Raw genomic sequence first — 20291 nt, 5'->3', positions numbered from 1 at the left:
AGGACAACAGAAAATGGCTGGGATTTTATTTTCTAGCAATTAATAGTTCTAAGAGTTTCTAATGAAATAGTATTTCACATTGATAGTTATGCATGGTGACAGCAATCACTATGTTACGGATTCTTATAATGTATCTTTATGTTAGGTGTGGAGAAAATGTAAAATGCGTATCTTCACTGTCGCTCAAATGGATGACAATAGCATTCAAATGAAGAAGGATCTGCAGATGTTTTTATATCATCTTAGACTGAATGCCGAAGTGGAAGTTGTTGAAATGGTATGTTATTGCATATGGGGTTTTTTTGGTGTGATTGAGACTAAACATTTTTGAAACTCGAGATGTCAGCCCAAATATAAAAATGGAAACTTCACAGTCCCACCAAGAACAAGAAGTTTTTTTAAAAGCAGGATTGTTTTACCATATCACAATACTGGTGTATGTGGTAGTGAGTTTAATGCCTTTGTCAAGTAGAATTGAGCCATTTTGATGTGTTAATGCCTACTTTATTTACGAGGACTAATCCATAGTGATAGTGCATTCAGAAAGAAGAAAAAAAAAAAAAAAAAAAGACCAAGGAATTGCAGACGCTTTCAGATTTGTAGGTGCAGAAATTTGTAAAGCATAGAAATAATGAAGTACAGACATTTGTTTGAAATAGAACTTTTTTTGGCCATTTGATTGCAAGAACAACATTTCAAATCAGAAAAAAAAAAAAAAAAAAGGATGGCTGAATGTGCTTAATTTAATAAGCACATGGCATCCAACATGGGAGAGGATGAAGATGTCTGTCTCTCCAACTGCTATGTGAATACCTCTCTGGAATAAGGAATCCAAGGCCCTGTGAAAGTGTGTCAGTTGTTTTTGGCACTGCCAGCCTCTTTGGCACTGAACGGCAAGACAATATAGCTACAGACTCACAAGTGAAATAGTGACAAAATGAATTTTCTTTTTTTTCCCCTTTTTGTATACTGGTCATAAACTGCTAAAGAGAAAGGACTGAAACTGTAGTCTGTCTAGACTTGCTTTTATTGGCAACTGAAGAAAAACTTAATTTCCAGCACTCGAGGTGACTAGCATAATGTCTGACATAAGCCCAAAAATACTGCCCCAAAAACCTTTTAAATTCCTGAATTGAGATGAAGACAGGTCAACTGCATCAAAACTTCTACCACCACCAGTTCCTGGAATGAACAAAACCTATCAAAAAGATTTATTGTGCTAATCAGCCATAAAGCAAGTGTTAAGAATGGTTAAATTACTTATGAATAAATTGGTTAGAATTTTGAACTAGAAACTAAGATAAATCCATTTATTTTTAGTTTAGTGTATTGAGTATAAAAGACCAAAATGCTGTGGTATGTGCAGGTGAAAGAAGGCAAACAGTGCCATAAAAAAGGCTCAGCCTTGGTTGGATTTTGAGCAGAAAATGCTATATGCAGAACAATTTATTCTTTTCTTTGGTGAATCATATATTTTGGAAGATTCTCAGGGTAAAATAAGAGGCGTGTTATGAATCTGTGACAATGCAGGTGGCTGCTGTGGATTTCTATGTTGTATTTTAGCTTTGAGCTAATGTCAGAGTATATGACAGAGTTTCTTCAGAAGTCCTTTGAACTGGTGAAAGGAAAATGTCTTATTTTGTGGCTCTAAATGGTTTTTAAGGAAACAAGTGGACACACGTGCTCAGGAGGCAACAATGCAGACCCAGTTTAAATAAACACTTTCAGCTCTTTCTTGTTTCTGCAGCCTAGTTGGAACAGAACAAGGGAAAGTCTGTCCCAAGCACCTCAAATTCAGATAAAAATCACATTGATATTGATGTAGTAGGATAGTTCATTATACAAGAGTGCAGTTTGAAGGTGAAGTTTTAAGGATGAAGGCAGAAATGATAGATCAATATGCTTGGGAATACTCTAATGCCATAAATTCCTCCAGGACTGAATGAAAGCAGGAATGAGTGTGGCATGCTGTGTAAAACTTGTTCTTTTGAGTAGTACTTTTCTGCTGATGTTTCTAATGCCAATCTCTTGCAGTTTGAAAATGATATTTCTGCGTTCACCTATGAGAAGACACTGATGATGGAACAGCGGTCTCAGATGCTAAAACAGATGCAGCTGTCAAAGAACGAAAGGGAGAGAGAGGTAGGGACTTCGGCTTAACAAAATGCTCTGTGAAAAATCTGAAAGTAGTATTTCTTGTCCGGGGCTTCTAATCAGTTTCTAACTAGTCAAAAGCTTTTACAACTGCATTCTGTGTTTGTTTCTCTACAGCAGCTTTCACTTGCAAAATTAAAATAATGTGGGAAAAAAATTTGTTTTGAATAGCTGTTTAGAGTTTTTCTGTTCTTGCTATTGAATACTTGCACTAATCTTAACAAGAACATTTGAGCATCAGTGTGGAATATATCCAGAGTATTTTGAAACTTGACATGTATCAGTAGCTAAGGTTTGTGATTATTCACCTGGGATGATTAGCTTTGTTTGTGACTTGGTCTTGTTCAGTTCACACTGACTATTTTTTTAGTTTCTGCATTATTTTGAATGTTTTATATATCAACTAATTATTGTTTCTGGACCCAAAATTAAACTGACTAACCTATAATCCTATGATATCCACATGGGAATGCAACATTTGCTGCTTCTCTATACCTTACTAGTCCCTGCTGGTATTTTGCACGACAGTGATGAGATGCGTATTTTCGTGAATATTTGTAACTTTAAAATCTTTTGCTTTCTTTTTTTTTTTGGCTTCTACCTCCTCACTTATTCTGTTAACTATCCCATTATTATCAACACTTCTTAGTGATGTAAAGGGAAATAAACGCTTTGGCTTTGCTATCACTTACAGTGATTTCTCTCCCATGCCAAATACGAGATCTCTACTGTGTTTAATTACTCCCATTCATAAAATAATAAGATTTTCTTTCTTGTGGCTTTTTTGTCTACTGATAACTAACTCATTTTATGCCTAAGCCTTGTTGGTGTTAATTGTACAAGTCTCTTTTTTTAATCTCTCCTTCTTTATTCCTTTTTCCATGTCTCAGGATGTTTTTTTAAGGTTCCTAAAGATGCCTTGTATTGCAACAATAATGTGTGGCTCAAAATCTTCTCTCTTCCCATCTGTGTCATAGTAGTTTTAGCTTTTTCTCATTTCTTTATTGAACACTAGTATTTTTCCAGTGGAGTTTGAGCAATTAATCAATCTACAGTAGGCTTTTAAGGGTTTAACTTACTCAAAAATGCCCAAGGACACAAGGCTATAGCACGTAAATTGTAGGGGAGACAAATAATTTCTTCTCAGCTCATTTAGTTGACTGGAATCTGCACTACTTCAGAGTGTTGTTTTTGGGAAGTTTTTAATTTCTTTCTTCTCCCTTCTATGATTTGGGTTTTTTTATTACTCACTTTTATCTGAATGTAACTATCACCATTAGAGCTTCAATTTGTTCCTTCACATCAGGCAGGATTAAACCTGAGATGTTCAAAATACCATTGAATTCATTTCATGGTCGGAAGTAAAATCCTTTAATTCCAAGAACATCTAGTACTTACTTCCTGCATTGTCCAAGAATAAAAGCCATATCCATGTGTTGTTTCTGATTAGGGTATCTTAATGTACATTGCTGTTTTGTGTTTTCATCAAAAAAATGTTGTTTAGTTATGCCTTCACTTCCTCTGGAGCTACGTGTTGAGTGTATGTGCTCAGTGTGCCAGGCCCTTTTGTAATCTGATCATCTCTGAAAAGAGTTGAACCATCCCCTCTGGTTTTATGATGAACTCCAAACGTTTCTCTCATTAGCATCACTAGTTCAAATTAGCATTGATTTTGTTTTTGTTATCTGTCTCCAGACAGAGTATAACCCTAATTTTCCAGCTTTGAATGGTGCCTGAGTTTTGTTTTTTGCTATTACCAGCAAGATTAGTATTTTAACCTCACTTTTGTGGTTTACCTCTTCAAACGACGTTCAAACCTTTGCAAAGAGGAGTGCTTGCCTTTGTACAGCGTTCTGTTGTTGTTTCCTTTGTAGACATGCTGTTATCCCTTAGGAATCACCTTCACCTTCCTCTCTTCTGCCGTTTTTTAAAATGAAACTACTTGATCTTGCCCCTGGGTTTTCTTGTGGAACTGGGGCATGGGGACTCATCAGATCTTTGTTTCCTTTTTTTGAGAAATTTGGTTTATTTGCTTCTATTCAAGTTTAAACATGACACAAGCCTGCAAAGTGTAAGCTCTTCAGACTTAGGTGCAACTGTCAAGTCTTTATTTATTTGACTTGGACAACGGTGCTGCCAAGGTGAAAGAGAAAGTAGAGCCCTGTTTTGTTCCTTGCTGCCCTTCCTGGTGGTTGTAGGCATCCTCCTCTGGCTAGTCCTGGCTAATGACTGCTGGGCCAGGCAGCGAGATTGCTGGAGCTGCAAGAAGGCAGTTGTCCATCCCACCACTGCTTTGTGTTGGCTTGCAAAGGGCTAGTGCTGTTCCACAGATTGCTGCTGCTGCTAGGTGAGATTGGCAGAAATTGTGGGTGCATGTAGGTAAGGAGCAAAACTAGTTGGTGAATCCCTGGGAAATAAATCAGTGTTTGGAGTTGTAAAGCAGTTGGAGCTGGAAAGCAGCTCCCTGGGAAATAAATCAGTGTTTGGAGTTGGAAAGCAGTTGGAGCTGGAAAGCGGCTTTCCCATCTGCATGATGGTTTTTTTTTTTTTTTATGCTTTTGATTGTAACTGAATAAAACAAATTCAACTGAATCATCACAGATATGAAGGGATATTACCCTCACACACAAGTGAATATGTGAGGTTCCCATATAGACTGAAGAATTCCATTCGCTTAGTTTTCACAAATCTCTGTAAAGAAACTCCATAACTGCTAAACATTTCAGAAAGAGTCCCATAGTATAAATAAACAAATGGCATGTTAGCAAACTAAGTTTATAACAAGCTACAATACAAAGTCTCATCTATTTAAGTGAAGCCAATTTTTGTTTTGGATAATATAATCATCTGCTTCTTTCTGTAGACTAGTGGGCTTTTTTTGTCATTGCTAACCTTTTTATCCCAGATTCAGAGCATCACTGATGAGTCTCGAGGCTCAATCAGAAGGAAAAGCTACTCCAGTCCACAGTCCATTGGCCAAGATGCTCAGGCACTGCTGACTAATGATTTTCGAGAAGAGGAGGTAGTTGGACATAGTACTTGCTAGACACATTTTCCCATTGCAACACTTGAAGTGCCACTATTGCAAACTGAACTACAAATGAACAACTTGCTCATTCATTGTTATGGAACAGTTCTTCATAGATTTTAATTTTGCTATTTTTTAAATTCATTCTCTTACCCTAGATGACACTTCTGTGGTATGAACTACATCCTATTTCTCACACTTAATTTCCATAAAAGAAACACTTACGTTTCTGAGACTGCTTCTGGCTCTTAAGAAAAACTTGCAAAGATATTTCTCTGCCTTCTATCTCTTAAAAAGTCATAATAGTGGGTGTTTCATTAATAAGTGTATTTCAAGTTTTCACAAAGCATTGCGTTCCTTTATAGTTCTTATACTGAAGCTTCTCAGAGACCATATCTCAGAGACCATACTAGGGCTTTTTAAGGAGAATTCTATGCTTATTGACAAGCCATTATTAACCCATGAATGTCATTCCTGCTTTCTGCATGGTGAGTTTGAAAGGAAATGAACTAATGCCATCAATGGTTTTAGTGTGCACTTGAAGTGTTGCTCATGTGTGAAGACTTGTAGCCTAGTTTGTAGAAATGCTGTATAACTTCGTGTTTCTCTTCTTTCATGAAGTATGAGAAGAATGTAGGATTTTTCCATGTAATCTATTTGGTATCAAAATAGCACTAACAAAAATACGCTTTTGGTGTCTTAGCATTTTTATAAACATGTGCTATATATAGGTCCAGAATTTCTCTTGGCCTTACTGTCTTTCTAAAAGTAGTGAACTTTCTTACATTGAAGCATTGTTGCACTGAACTCACTTTACAATTGTTAGTTTGAAATTTTAGTTTATTGGATACTGCTGTGTGACACCTACAACATGTATTTGTTAGCTTTTTCCATTCTTGTGATAGAACTGTATTCACAGCAATGTCTGATTTGTAGTCTTGACTTGTGATTTAATCTTCTGGGAATATATGAAGACTGTCAAATAAATAGATATTTATGTGAACCTCAGAACTGAACTGAAGGATTTGGGAATCCTGAAGGATAGGGACTAGGGAAATAATTTAGGAAAAATACAGAAATTCTTAGGGCTGTAAAACAAGCTGCAGTTACAGTTTGTGAACCACTAGGGAAATCGCTGTTCAGAGACAGAAAGTAGTTTTCTCATCTGCTTTGATTTTATGCATGCTTTTGATTGACCTGAATGAAACTGATTCTTCTGAATCATCACATGTATGGAGAGGAATGACCATCACTAACATGGGAATAATTGAGGTTCCCAAGTGGAACAGGAGCTTCAACTCATGATTTAACAAGTCTCTGAAGAGACTTCATAACTGCTAAAGACTTAACAAGCAAACAAAAAATAGCAACTAAAAAAACCCTACCAAAACAACAAATCCCTAAAGCAACCAACCGCACACACACATATCAAAAGGAAAACCCAGCCCCCACCAAACCAGAACATGGCAAAATGCAAAACCAATCCTCCCCCCATACCAATTCACTCATGATTTTAAGAGTCTTTGGTACTATATTTGTGTTGCTTTTGAAGGAAATACAGAAGTCTATAGACAAATTTTTATGAGGGAAAGTAAGTAAATAACGTGTTAAATATTTCTTCCTTCTCTCCTCAAGAAGACCAAGGGGAATGGGAAATGGAAAACCCAGTATGCATGTGAAAACAACAATATTGGTTTCTTAAAGTTGAGATTTGGATTTCTGCTGTTAGAAGGGAAGAGAAGGCCCCTTCGTGGTTAGATTGATTGCCTTTTGTTAGGTGATATGCTAATTGCATGCATAAATAACTTAATAGAACACAGCTAGCCTTCAGCTGGTCCAGTTTTGTGTTACTGGGGTCATGAGAGTCAGGCTGGTAGATCAGCTAAAGGCATTGAAATGGGCAGTGCTTGTGACAGTAGGTGAGAAAACAACCGTGTAACTGATGAAGAATGAGAGCACTGGCTTTTAAATTTTTCACTGGCGAAAAGCCCTGGTGTTAATCAAGTACCCTTAGGCTGCCTTCAGCTTCAGCTCATTACAAAAATAACATCCCAGCCCAGCTGTAATCCTGGAAATATAAACAAATGACTACGTTTTTACAAGCAGTTTCATTTCATAGTTTGGTATTTGTTCATGAAGCAAGGTGCATTTTTCTGTACCTTCTTTTGTTTCACTGCTGCGATATTCCTTTTCAAAATTTTAATAGCGTGCCCTCTACAAATGCTCTCTTTTGCTGAATTTTGGGGTCATTGTTTTGTGGCCAGGCTCAGCTGATCCACGACAGAAACACTGCCTCGCGCTCGGCTCCAGCGGTCAAAGCTGCTGTGCCAGAAAAAGTGCAAATGACCTGGACTAAAGAAAAGTTGGTTGCTGAAAAGCATAAAAACAAAGATTCAAATATATCTGGCTTTAAAGATATTTTCAACATGAAGCCGTAAGTATACGTGTGGTGTTTGGAGCTTTGTGTTCGAGTGTGTTTTTTAGTGTGTGTTTTTTCCTTTGGTGTGGTGGTGCTGGTCTGGGTTTTGTTTTTTAAGAGATTCTGGCTCATTTAAAATTGAGCACAAACATGATCTTTCCACGCACTTAAATGCCATCCTTATGAAACTAGGATGGGCTTGGGTGGAACAGCAATGGCTGTGAAGAGTCATTCACAGGAATGTTGTGAATGAAGCTTAAATATGACAGACTTCAAGCTGTAGACTTCTGGATTGTACCAGGAAGCATATATGTTAAAATGCTTAATAATAACTTCTGTGTTTTCTCACTTCTGGTGGGTAACAAATTACTGTGTATCATTTACCTGTGTCATCGTGTTTTGTTGGGGTAGAAAGTGTACCAAAAGCACATAGACTCTTTCAAGACATTTAGTTTATGTTTTGGTTGGAGCTTTTTTTTTCTGGTTTTTTTTTTTTTTTTTCCCAAATGAACACTGGTCCCTCATCATTAAATCAGTATAAAATTTGTGATTATACATATGTGTCTTGTTATATTAAATATTTCTTGTTGAAATATTCCTTAATGTCTTTTTCTCAAATAGAAGTCACTTAATAGGTAAGAGCTGCTGCCTGTCCCAAGCCTGATGAAGTAGACACAAACCAATGACAGAAAGGCATCAGCCTGTTTGTTTGCTCGTGCTGTGCTCCAAGCACACACATGTGTCCTCTGAGTTCTGGAGAAATGCAGTTATAAGCATGGCATAGACTATCTTCTGCACGTGCCCAAAGCAAAACTGTGGATCTAAAGGGAAATTTTAATATCTAAAGGGAACATATGTTAAGTTTAGTAGACAGTAGAGTTAGAAGGTGGTACGCTTAGAATTGGTACCTTAAAATCCTAGGTCGTTTTGTGGATTTGCTCTGAGCTATTCAGTTTGCCTTCTGCAAATTCCAAACATCATCTTGCTCATGCTCTAAAGCACTGGTTTCGTTCCAGTTTGTATTATACTCTAATTCTTAGAGGTGTGTTGGATTTTTTTTTAATATCTTAAAAATATTTCCTATTACTCCTTTAGAATTGTGCCAGACACAGCCTTCAGGTATTATTATTTTAAAACTCCTGTATGCGGTTGGTTGGTGGAAATCACAGTTCAAACATTGTTCCTGTAGAATATGTTAACATTGTTGAATTTAAAATGTACCTGATGGCATATTTTTTTTTTTTCTGTGCATTTGCTTCCCTTCCACGTAGAGAGTGGGGAAACCTGTAAGTCTCAATTTCATTTTGCTTGAGCAACGTAGGCTGTGTTCCCTGGTTCTCGTGGTCTTGTACGTTGTATGTGTGTTTCCTAAATCATGATTTGTAGTGCATGTATTCTTTTGTACCTTGTTTTATATACTGTGATTTAGGATTTATCACAGAAAAATATTCTTCATAGAGACTTGTTAATGTTTTCTTCTAAATATTATCAACTTTCTATTCAAGGTAAGTCCAGAACATGTGTTTTAGTTCCTGTAAGAATGTAAAATATGAGTGTAACATTGAGTTTTCTAATTAACTGCATTAAAAAAATATTTTCTTTGTTATGGAAAAATAGCCCCCACTGTCATATAAGTAATTGAGCAATAAGGATGAATTTGTTCACAAAGGGAACTTTCACATTTCATCAAATGCCAGTTCTTGTCTCCCTTCTGCCAACCCATGCATGTGTAGAAATAATGTAAGTTCAGATATACCTCGAGTATGACAACATACAAAAATGGGACACTGCATCTCTGACTTGAGACTGCTTTGCTTTTTTTCAGTGCCCACTATTGTCTTCATTTTGTCTGTTCAATGAGTTGAGCTTCTTATGAAAACGTAAAAAACGTACTTTGTGTGCCATGTGTGATTTCAGTTCTGCCGGTGCTTGAATGCTGAGTCAAACCTCTGTTTCAGTGCTGAATTCTTGCCCACTCCATCACACATACACCCTCCATATTTCCCTTGCATTTTGTCCGTAGTTAAAACAACGTTTCTACTTCAATATTTATACACTTTTTCAGTTATACACTGTTGCCTCTCTCATCATAGTTGTTCTTTGGTCTTCTGAAGCTGTTGTTCTGCTTCTGAAAAACTGACCTTCAAGTATTCTGTTGTTCCATATATGATTTTTTTTTTTTTTTTTTTTACAGTTGGTTCTTAGGACAGATAGCTGCTGTGACAGAAAATCCCCCAGGAGGGACTGATAAACTCAGTCTTGAAAATGTCTTAGGTTGGGGTGGGGGGAAGAGAATCAATTGGAATTGCTGGGGCTGGTCTGCACTGGCAACTAAACTTCAGGCAAAATGCCGTTTTTTGGTTGGTTTTTTTTCCCCCCCCTAATTGTCCCTGCAAAATCATGGATGAAAATACGTCGTGAAACATGCTACTTGTAATAGTATCCTGTTAATGGTTTTTCCCTTTGTAGTGAAATGGGACCTTAGTAGAACACAAGTATGTGTCTCCCAGCATTCTCCATCTTTCTTGGTCCCCTTTTGGAATGAACCTCTCTCTGGCTGCTGTTCTCAACTCCACATTGGTTTATGTCATCTGAGGGTCACCTCGTGTTGCTAGAAGGTTCTAGGAGTGTGTCGGTGTAGTCCCCTTGGAATGACCTCTGATAGTGCAGAGTTGTGTGCTTCCTTTTGTAGATTTTGGCCTCCTAAATGTTTGGGGTTTTTTTGGGGAAAAGAGATCTCGTTAATTTCTGTTGTTTACTTGAGCTGATCCAGCGCTGGGGTTTGTGCTGTCATTTTGATTGCTGTTAGTGAAATTCAGAAGATGCCAGATTGACCAAGCGCTTCAGAAGGTGTCCCATGAAATAAGGAAATCTCTGCAGTCCCAGCAGTTTCTTCCTCTTGTGCACAAATTTAAAACAGTTATATTTGTGGACATAACAAGCAAAGCAGTAGTTAATTTTAATAATGTAAGGGGAGAGACTCAATTTCAGTTCATTGCTTACTGCCTTACATGACATGAGAAACTAATATTTTTTTTATAAATTCTATGTTGTTTCCTAATTTTCTTCACTAGGCATAAGTAATCTTTCTAAAGGAGCATGAGGGGAATCTTGTACTGTACAATCTAAAAACTGTAATCTTTCCATTGCATTCCTGTAATTCTGTTCTTTGGAATTTCTTATACAAATCCAGGTTTTTATATAATTCAGTGCACTGGATTCTTAGCCTTTTTGACTAAACTTAAATTCTACTGAAACTAAGTTTTTGCTTCATCTTTGTGAAAGATAACTGACAATTGGAATATTTGTGCATTTTGGCAATCTGTTTAGAATTGCTTTCATTTCAGAGTTAAATGTTCTTTTCAAAGGGAAAAAAATCTCTAGGTATTGCATTTTCTCGAACTTATTTTGAATGTGTATAAATACTGATGTCCATGAAAATGGCTTATTCTACCTAACTATAGATTAAACCTATAAATTCAAGTACATATAATTCAAATACATAAGTATTGTGACAATACTTAAAAATGTTTGCTTGCGTGCTAGGAATCAGTCAAACGTGAGAAGAATGCACACGGCGGTGAAGCTCAACGGAGTAGTGCTTAATAAATCACAGCACGCTCAGCTAGTTCTCCTGAATATGCCTGGACCCCCTAAAAACAGAAAAGGGGATGAAAACTGTATCCTCTACTGTGTTGCTTCCATGTTTCTTAAAATGGGGAGTTTGGTTTTTGTGATTGTGCCATTGTCTACTTGTTTTGATAATCATTAGTAACCATGATAAGCAAAGCATAAGTGTGCCTTTAAGAAAACGACTTTTGATTCCACAGACAGAGTTTTAAGAAATGTTGATAGAGGTGGGTTTTTTATTGAATTGATGTAAGGCATTCTTAAATTTTGAACTTATTTTAACACCTCTATTTTCAGCTTTTCTGTAGGTGAGTAGGGCAGAACTAGAAATTTCTCCCAAATTAGTCCTCTCTTCCCCTTGAGAAAGCAGGTGGATTTCATAACGGGATGGTAAAGAGTGATGCAAGAAAACTCCTTGATGAAATTGTTGAACTTGGTTTTTTTTGCATTATATATCAGACTTTTTGAGAGATTAGTGGCTCTTTTATTTCTTTTCTGAATAAATTCCTTGACTTAATGATATTTCAGACATGGAGTTTTTGGAAGTTCTCACAGAAGGTCTAGATAGAGTTCTCCTGGTCCGAGGCAGTGGACGTGAAGTGATCACCATTTATTCTTAACCTGTTTGCACATTTTGTTTGACATGCCCACCCCACCCCCCCAATGAGAAAACAGAGTTATTTTTGCCATGATTTGAGGAGCTTCATTAAGAGCTCTACCGCATTGAAAATTACCTGCAAGCTGAATCTTCCCACAATATGTTCTGTTTTTTCTATTACAAAGTTACATTTAAATTATATTTTAAGAAGATTTATGTAGAAAGTATCTCTGTAGTGAATTAAGAAATGGTGGATGGGTTAGGATATTTATGTGTAGCACATTCTGACACTTGTTAAGCTGTGGTGAAACGCAAGAAAAGAAATGTTAATGCAATGGTATTTTAAAATATGAACAACTTCTAATGATTTTAATCTTCGTTCTGCAGCTAAATAAAAGGGAAAGGTTTTAGGAGAAGTTGGCTTCCTCCCTTACCGAAATGCTGCTATGCTGCTTCTGTTGGGATTAGTTCTGATTTGGAAAACTTCATTCAGAAAGGTATACAACCACTCAAATTTGTAGATTATGTGCATAAGTGTTTCCACGAAGTTCATGATTTGCCACACTTGTTTCAAATAACATTTCTCTATTTAAAATGCTTAGTCAGGTAGCTGAAGCCTCCAGGTGACAGTAATATTTAACTCCTAAGTTGTGTGGATTTTTTTCATGAGCTGTTAGCAGTTATAGCATATTGCACAATTATACCAGTGAAACCTAAGAGCATCCAACTCATAGGAAGGTGATGATGCAGTAACTCCACCCGGTTGCGAATACAGCTGTAACAACTGATAAACCACAGCAAGTTGGTTAATGAAGTGCAGTCTTTTGTTTTCAAATATGTATATTTTGAAAATGTTGTATGTATGTGCTGCTGTTTAAAATAAAATCTGCTTTTCTGAATTGCAGGAGCTCTTAAGTGTTTTTTTTTAAAGAAATTGTTGAACCCCTCATTTGTTATAGGTGGAATTTGAAACTGCAAGTCTGCTAAGAGCTGGAATTGACAGGTTTTATTCATTGCTTGTTGACTACCAAAGTGAAAGCCAAGGGCAACCACACCCTTAACTTAAATGTCTCTGTTAAGTACTTAAATGTATCACCCAGAATGTTTGCAACAATAAGGGAAGACAGGATCTGTACTTGGTTTAAGATATTTTTCATTAATTATGAGGAAAAAGTCAACTGATAGAGAATTAGTGTTCATTTGTATAAATAATTGTTGGTGGCAGAAATTCCCCATTCCAAAACTGTTATTTGTAAAAGAAGCCAAATTACCTGCTAAGCTTAAAGGACAGCAGAGAGGCTCTCTTAAACTACTTATTCCTTAGTATCTAAAATATTCCTACTTACCCATTCTTCTTTCTCTTGAAGTTATGCATCAGTAAAGCAAGTGGCATTTCAGGTAGGAATGTCCTCTTTCGGGCATCACAGAAGTGAAGAAATTCAGGGTATTGGGATCATTCTGGACCTATTAGGAAAAACACCGTGATTGTTTCACCTCTTTTGCTCATGCCACAGTAAAAGAAGTGCAGTAGGAAATGTGGAAATGACACTGAGATAATTAATGTTCTTGGCTACCACTTTCACCACAGGCTGCTAAGTACAGGTGTCACTCATAAAGTAAATAATTTAATTTTATTATTTTCCTGCACATTTCCTATCTGAAAATCTGAGCCGTAGCTAGCTATCTTCTTCCCTTTCTGCACCTCTCCACACTGCCATGTGTGGAAGGAAAATGAGGAAGAAGGTCTTTGAACATCTCTCTTGATTTGCCCTGTATATCAGTAGCTAAGATTGGCCAAAGACATTTGGCCAATTTTGGACAGCTCTGTTGAACAGATTGAAATTAGCTATTTAACATTGTGGTGAATTGTTCTGAAGGAATGTACTCTGTGTCAAGAAACCCCTACCCTTCACGGTCTGGCTGCCATGTGAATGTGCTTAGATTTGCAGAAAGCTGCTGTTAATAAGAGTTAACACAGTTATTGAAAGTGTAATCACACCAAAATTTGTAATTGTATTGTAATTTGTATGTATGAAATTGTAAATTTGAAATTGTACTGCAGAAGCAGTTTATTTTCAGGAAGCAAGATGGGTTGGACCTTCAGCTGTTGCACGGTGGCACGGTCCCTCAGACATTAGCAGGGTGACATTGATTTACTCCACTGAGAATCTGATCCTTTGAGGGAGGATGGGAAAAAGTCCAGCTGTGATGGCTGGGAAGGCTAAATCCCATGCCATGAGGTGAGGGGGACTGTGCTGCATGGACTACAGACCTCAGAGAGAGAAGGTGACTGAAAAATGTATTGTGCTCTGCCAGTCCCTGGGTGGAAGGAACGGTCTGATCGCTTGCAGAGATTTAGAGGTTTTGGAGTTTCTCTGGTTTGTACCTGGGTAATTGTGCCTTTATAAATGTTTCAGCAGCTGCAGATGAACAAAATGCAACAATTCTCTGACCGTGTCTCCTATTCCCTAGATGCACCCTTTCTGTTTAGAGCTGCAAAGAGGGTGGTATCACAGGTACTACCTGGAAAGTGTACTCCATCACTGTGGTCTGCTGAGAATTACCTGCAGGAGTGGAGGCAAGTCATACTTCTGCTTCCTGTCTTGGAGAAGGTTAAATGTGAGATGTGGTGACTGATAACCTCTAACATGAAATCACATAACAGGCATCTTTAGGTTTTACATACTGGTTTACAGCACAGTCTGCAGAGCTTAGAGTAATGCATTTCCCAAGTCATAGCAGAATTTTTTATTTAATTTGTAAATTTTTCTTCATGTCCACATCTAAAGACTCACAGAACACAGCGGGTTTAATGCAGCAGTTTTAGACATTGCAACCTATGGCTGCATGATTTTCAAGCCTGACAAGCTTTCACATCAACATTAAGCTGCACAGGCTGAGGTTTTACTATAGGGCACGGCTGGTGCTGCAGGACTGGATGCCTTCTCATTGCCCCTAACTCAGAGAGCATGAGAGCTCAGCACAGTGTCTGCCTCCCTGCCGAGGTGTCCTGAAAGAAAATCTGGGCACAAGGGAACAGTTGCATCCTGATGTGCAGTTCTCCCACTTCCACCTACACCCGCAGTGTCCATTCAACCAGAGACAGCAACTTCTCAAGGTGAAAGTCTCACAGCAAAGATAATTTTGATCTTTCTCCGAGAAGATGCATGTATTTTGGCTGTACAGTTAGTGTGTTCCCACAGTTTCACTAGGATGTACTTACATGCTTTGGAGGATCCAGGCATTAATGTCCTTCAGCAGCACCCCACTGACTTCAGAGCTCCATTTTCATGTTAGATGGTCATTTAAAAAGAGTGCTCAAGTTGATGATTTAAGCACTTGTTTTCCACATGAGATTTAAAGCTACAAGCTGATTTTTCTTTCGAAATAGAAGGCATTTGCTTGTCATGTGAACGGTTTCGTCACGTATTTTGCACTGCAAAATTACATTTGTACCACATAATTGGGCTTGCAGTTCCCTAGTGGTAGAACCTGCATGTTGTATCTTTCTTCTTTACATCATATTGTCAAGCTGCTTGACAATAATGATTTACCTTTGACAATGCTGTCTTTTGTGATATTTTTTTTTTTTAAGGATAAAACTTCCAATTTTTATCATTCCCATATATTTCTTTCATTCCTAATAAAACTACATTTTGGGCTAGACATCCAGAATCCTGTTGTAATGGAAAGGAAACAGTGAGGGCTTAGTGTATTGCTTCTGTCTGAACTTGAGCTCAGGTGCTAGAGGGGTAGGTCAGAGATCTTTTGATGTATGTGGCAATTAGTGTATTTCTAATAGGTAAGGGCCCCAGCATGGAAGATTTCCTCCTCTTCTGAGGGGAGTGAAGGGTAGGAAAGCTGCAGCAGAACTGCCTCTCCCCTTCTCTCTTCTCTGAGTGCCGTGGTATGGGCTGGGCTGGCCACTACACAAATGACAGACACTCTCTTTAACCTCTCTCTCCCTTCCCAGAAGAGAAGAGAGAGAGAATAAGACATATGGGCCGAAGAGAAACTAAATTACCTTAATGAAATAATAATAGTAAAAAGAAAAGATAATAATATTAATAAGGAAATAATGTAATATATACAAAACCAGTATCTAGCTCCCAGGATGATGATCATGCTACTGGCAGGCACTGGAAAAGTCCCAGGGTGGACTCAGCGATGGATGGGAACTGGATTCCAGCTCTGGATTCAGGAATGTGTGGATTGTGATCAAAGGCAGACGGACAGACAGAGTCCTCCTTGCACACTGGCCTTTGAAGAGAGGCCGACCCCTCAGCTTTTACCCTGAGCACGGGGCAGATGGGATGGAACACCCTGTTGGTCAGGTTTGGGGCCACCTCTCCTGTCCCCTCCTCCCCACAGCTGAGACCCCTCTACGCTTTTCTGCTTCCGACCCTCCAACTTGGTACAAAGCAAAGTTACCTGACCCTGGTTCTTATAGGAGCTTGGTACAAAGCAAAGTTACCTGACCCTGGCTCTTATAGGAGCAAATATAAGCAAGAGCCTCTCTGCATACCATCCCTTGGTAGTAACTATACACATCAGATGTTATCTCTACAGGTGGGCACTGTCTGAAAAATATGCTGTTAATTTCGCCTGACCCTGGCTCTTATAGGAGCAAATATAAGCAAGAGCCTCTCTGCATACCATCCCTTGGTAGTAACTATACACATCAGATGTGTAACTATACACATCAGGTATCTTTCAGACAGATACCTGTCTGAAAAATATGCTGTTAATTTCAGAAGGTGCAGTTAGTTAGAAGAGACTTCACTGAAAAATAAAATGACTGAAAAGGAAATGGGTTCAATTTTACCTCAAACCAGGACTTTCCACCCCTTATTCCATACCATTTGCATCATGCTCAGGTCACTGCTGCTTCGTTTTTAATCTTTGAATATATACACAGATCACTAATTTACGGTTTATCTATATATGGAAAACTTTGTAAAATTCATTTAGTTCAGAATTTTAGGATTCCATGTATCACAGCAGTCTTTCAGAGCAGGAAAAATGATATAAAATTCATAGTGGTTTGTGCCAACAGGTAGCATGTCCACCTCAAAGAGTTTGCTGGATGCCACTTGATGAAGTTAGCTCAGGTTTCGTCACTATTCCATACCATTTGCATCATGCTCAGGTCACTGCTGCTTCGTTTTTAATCTTTGAATATATACACAGATCACTAATTTACGGTTTATCTATATATGGAAAACTTTGTAAAATTCATTTAGTTCAGAATTTTAGGATTCCATGTATCACAGCAGTCTTTCAGAGCAGGAAAAATGATATAAAATTCATAGTGGTGGGTTCAATTTTACCTCAAACCAGGACTTTCCACCCCTTATTCCATACCATTTGCATCATGCTCAGGTCACTGCTGCTTCGTTTTTAATCTTTGAATATATACACAGATCACTAATTTACGGTTTATCTATATATGGAAAACTTTGTAAAATTCATTTAGTTCAGAATTTTAGGATTCCATGTATCACAGCAGTCTTTCAGAGCAGGAAAAATGGTATAAAATTCATAGTGGTTTGTGCCAACAGGTAGCATGTCCACCTCGAAGAGTTTGCTGGATGCCACTTGAGGAAGTTAGCTCAGGTTTTGTCATGGCTGTGTTATCCTGTAAAACTCATATTGAATGCTGTTAGTACTACATAGTGCTTCACACCACACAGCTCAAAATTGAGTATTCTCACCCAGGGTTAAATTTCCCTGAGGTACACAATGAACTTCTCCATTCTTCAGCATCACCTACCAAGTACATCCAGGTCCTTGAGTGAAACCAATCACATGAATGGGTTTCCCTTTGTCCAAAGTAGAAAAAAAAACAGTTTTCCCTTCAGTATTCCTCAATATTACCCAAACAGCATTCCTTTGATGCACCACAGGGACTTTATCTCCTTCTACAGTATGTAAAAAATCTGATTGAAGAGGACCAGCTTGATTGATGGATCCTCTGGTGTTAACTAACCAGGTACCTTGCACTAAATGCCTGTTCCAGTATTTAAAAGTTCCACCACCCGTTGTTTTCAGGGTAGATTTTAACAGTCCATTTTATTGTTCAATTTTCCCAGAAGCTGGTGCACGATAGGGAGTATGATATACCCACTCATGTCATCTTCTTTGGCACAAATAGTTACAAGTTTTTAAAATGAGTCCCATTGTCCAACTCAATTCTTTCTGGAGTGCCACGTTGCCACAAGACTTCATTTTCAAGGCCCAGGATAGTAATCTGGGCAGTGTCAGGGGGCACAGCACAGGTTTCCAACCATCCAGTGCTTGCTTCCACCATTGTCAGTACGCAGTGCTGACCCTGCTGGGTTTGGGGGAGTGTGATATGGTAAATTTGCCAAACCTCCCCATACTTGTATTTCAGCCATCATCCCCCATCCCACAAAGGTCTTAACCGTTTAGCTTGCTTGATTTCAGCACGTTTCGCAATCATGGATAACCTGTGCAATAGCATCCATAGTTAATTCCACCCCTTGGTCATGAGCCCATCTATATGTTGTATCCCTTCCTTGATGACATGAAGTGTCATGGTCCCACTGAGCTGTAAATAGTTCACCCTTCTGTTCCCTGTTCAAATTTATTTGGAAAATTTTAGCAGCCTGATCCACTTGTTGATTGTTTTGATGTTCCTCAATGGCCCAACTTACGGGTATGTGAGCATCTACATGATGTACCTTTTCAACTAGTTTCCCTAGCCAGTCAGCAATTTCTTCCCAAAATTCAGCAGCCCAGATGGGTTTACCAGATGGTGCGTGCACCAGTTTCCACCAGGGCTTTATACTTTTGTGGCTCTAATGTGCCAGGCCATCGAATCCACACAGTCTGATAAACTCTGTTTTGCTTTTCTTCCACCTGGCTGGAGCCAGGACCTATCTAATACTATGTTAACTGTATTATAACTATAAACATCAGACATAATCTGCTAGACCCTCCCTCTTTGTAGATTATTTTAATTTTCATTGCTTTAAGTCACATTAAGTTAGTTATATCCCTTATCTTGCCTCACTGCAACGTTGCCTGCTAAGGCTGCTTAAAGCAGCATCTGTGTCCCTTTGTAAAAACAGTTATCTGTTGCCTCACTGCAACGTTGCCTGCTAAGGCTGCTTAAAGCAGCATCTGTGTCCCTTTGTACAAAAAGTAATCTGATTTTAAACTACAGCAATGAAAAAAGGTCCTACCTTCTGCCTCAGAAACGCTTGAAAACAAAGTGGTCAATGAGATTCCTTTATCTGCTGTACAAATTAGCAGTTTTTTCAGGCACAGGAAGGCTGTTACAGTTGTCCAGTCAGACCTGAATTTTAACACAAGTTCTAGAGGGTCATCAAGTGCTTTTCATACAGCCCACAGTGTGTGTTCGAGCTATGCAAATCTCTTGGAAACAGTCAGCCTTAAGCATTTATACCAAAGAAAGCTAGAAGGCATTAAAATTCACTGTTTATAAAGCACTAACATACAATAAACAGAATGTATCTACATTCACTAAAGACACAGAAGGAAAGGAGCATTTAGTTCATGTTCATATAGGTCTGGTCCCAATACAGCCTATAGGAGATATTCAAACATACCCAAAACCTGAGAATATGACCTTATTATTTATCTTATGACATGGTATAGTGATTAGGAAGCTTTAGAACAGTTGGCAAGATGAAGTCTTTTTACTATTCAATATCTGGCTAGCTGCATTGGAGCATTTATACTACAGAAGTTAAATTGATTATACTTTTTTGTTTACCTTTTAAGTAGATCCTGTTTCTAGAGGGAAATTCAATATATCTTAATTCATTTACTTTCATTGCAGACATGCAAACTATGTATAAATGCTAAATTAGTGGAGTGGGGCCAGCTGGGGTTTTATAGACACAGTTATCACAGAGAAGCAGTGACGTCCGGCCCAATGGAAACAGCCACGACTGAATCCAAGTTCCTGTAAGTTTGTTCTCCTTTCCTTAAAATATACATTGTGTTTTGCATCAGAATGACCACATGCTTTATTTATTGATATAAATAAAAAGATACTGTTCATTTTATTGATACTGAATATTTTAGGATGTCAAAAGACTCAATTTACATACAAAACTTAATTGCACACAAATGTATTAAAAGTGTAAAATGTTGCCCATAAGTGATAAAACACCCCGCACTGTTCCCCTGTATCCTCTTCAATGAAAAAATGGGACTGGTAGATTGAAAGATTTTATAGGTGAACTTAATTCGTCTCAGGTTTTAAGGTATTTTTGTTGCAGAATCAACAGCTACTGGTTCTTAGTTGCATTAAAGTCTTCCCAGGCAGATATAGCAGTGTGTAAGTGACTTAAAATCACAATCAGCCCCTTTCCTGTGCAGAAATGTAACCAAAGGTCTTTGTGTCGTGCATGTTCTCTTCTTTCAAGAGATCAAAGGTATGTCTTGAAAGACTGCAGAAGCTCATGAGC

At 38.1% G+C, this 20291-nt stretch overlaps 1 protein-coding gene across 2 annotated transcripts in view; it reads left to right on the top strand.

The window, feature by feature from the left end:
* Positions 1 to 12728, top strand: part of LOC106902229 (solute carrier family 12 member 7-like) — a 64706-nt gene extending 51978 nt beyond the window's left edge. The window contains exons 20-25 of one of the 2 annotated variants that reach the window (XM_014965549.1): positions 146 to 277; positions 2035 to 2142; positions 7447 to 7616; positions 8873 to 8887; positions 11148 to 11281; positions 11760 to 12728. In XM_014965549.1, the coding sequence (XP_014821035.1) occupies positions 146 to 277; positions 2035 to 2142; positions 7447 to 7616; positions 8873 to 8887; positions 11148 to 11281; positions 11760 to 11851 (651 nt within the window). In that variant the 3' untranslated portion in view covers positions 11852 to 12728. The remainder of the gene's footprint in view (positions 1 to 145; positions 278 to 2034; positions 2143 to 7446; positions 7617 to 8872; positions 8888 to 11147; positions 11282 to 11759) is intronic. The other variant, XM_014965550.1, reaches the window with a different exon arrangement.
* The last annotated feature ends 7563 nt before the right edge of the window (positions 12729 to 20291 follow it).

The sequence above is a fragment of the Calidris pugnax genome, unplaced genomic scaffold (assembly GCF_001431845.1).
Source record: "Calidris pugnax isolate Ruff unplaced genomic scaffold, ASM143184v1 scaffold41, whole genome shotgun sequence".
In the NCBI taxonomy this organism is placed as follows: Eukaryota; Metazoa; Chordata; class Aves; order Charadriiformes; family Scolopacidae; genus Calidris; species Calidris pugnax.
This window is presented reverse-complemented; position numbering and strand designations above follow the sequence as displayed.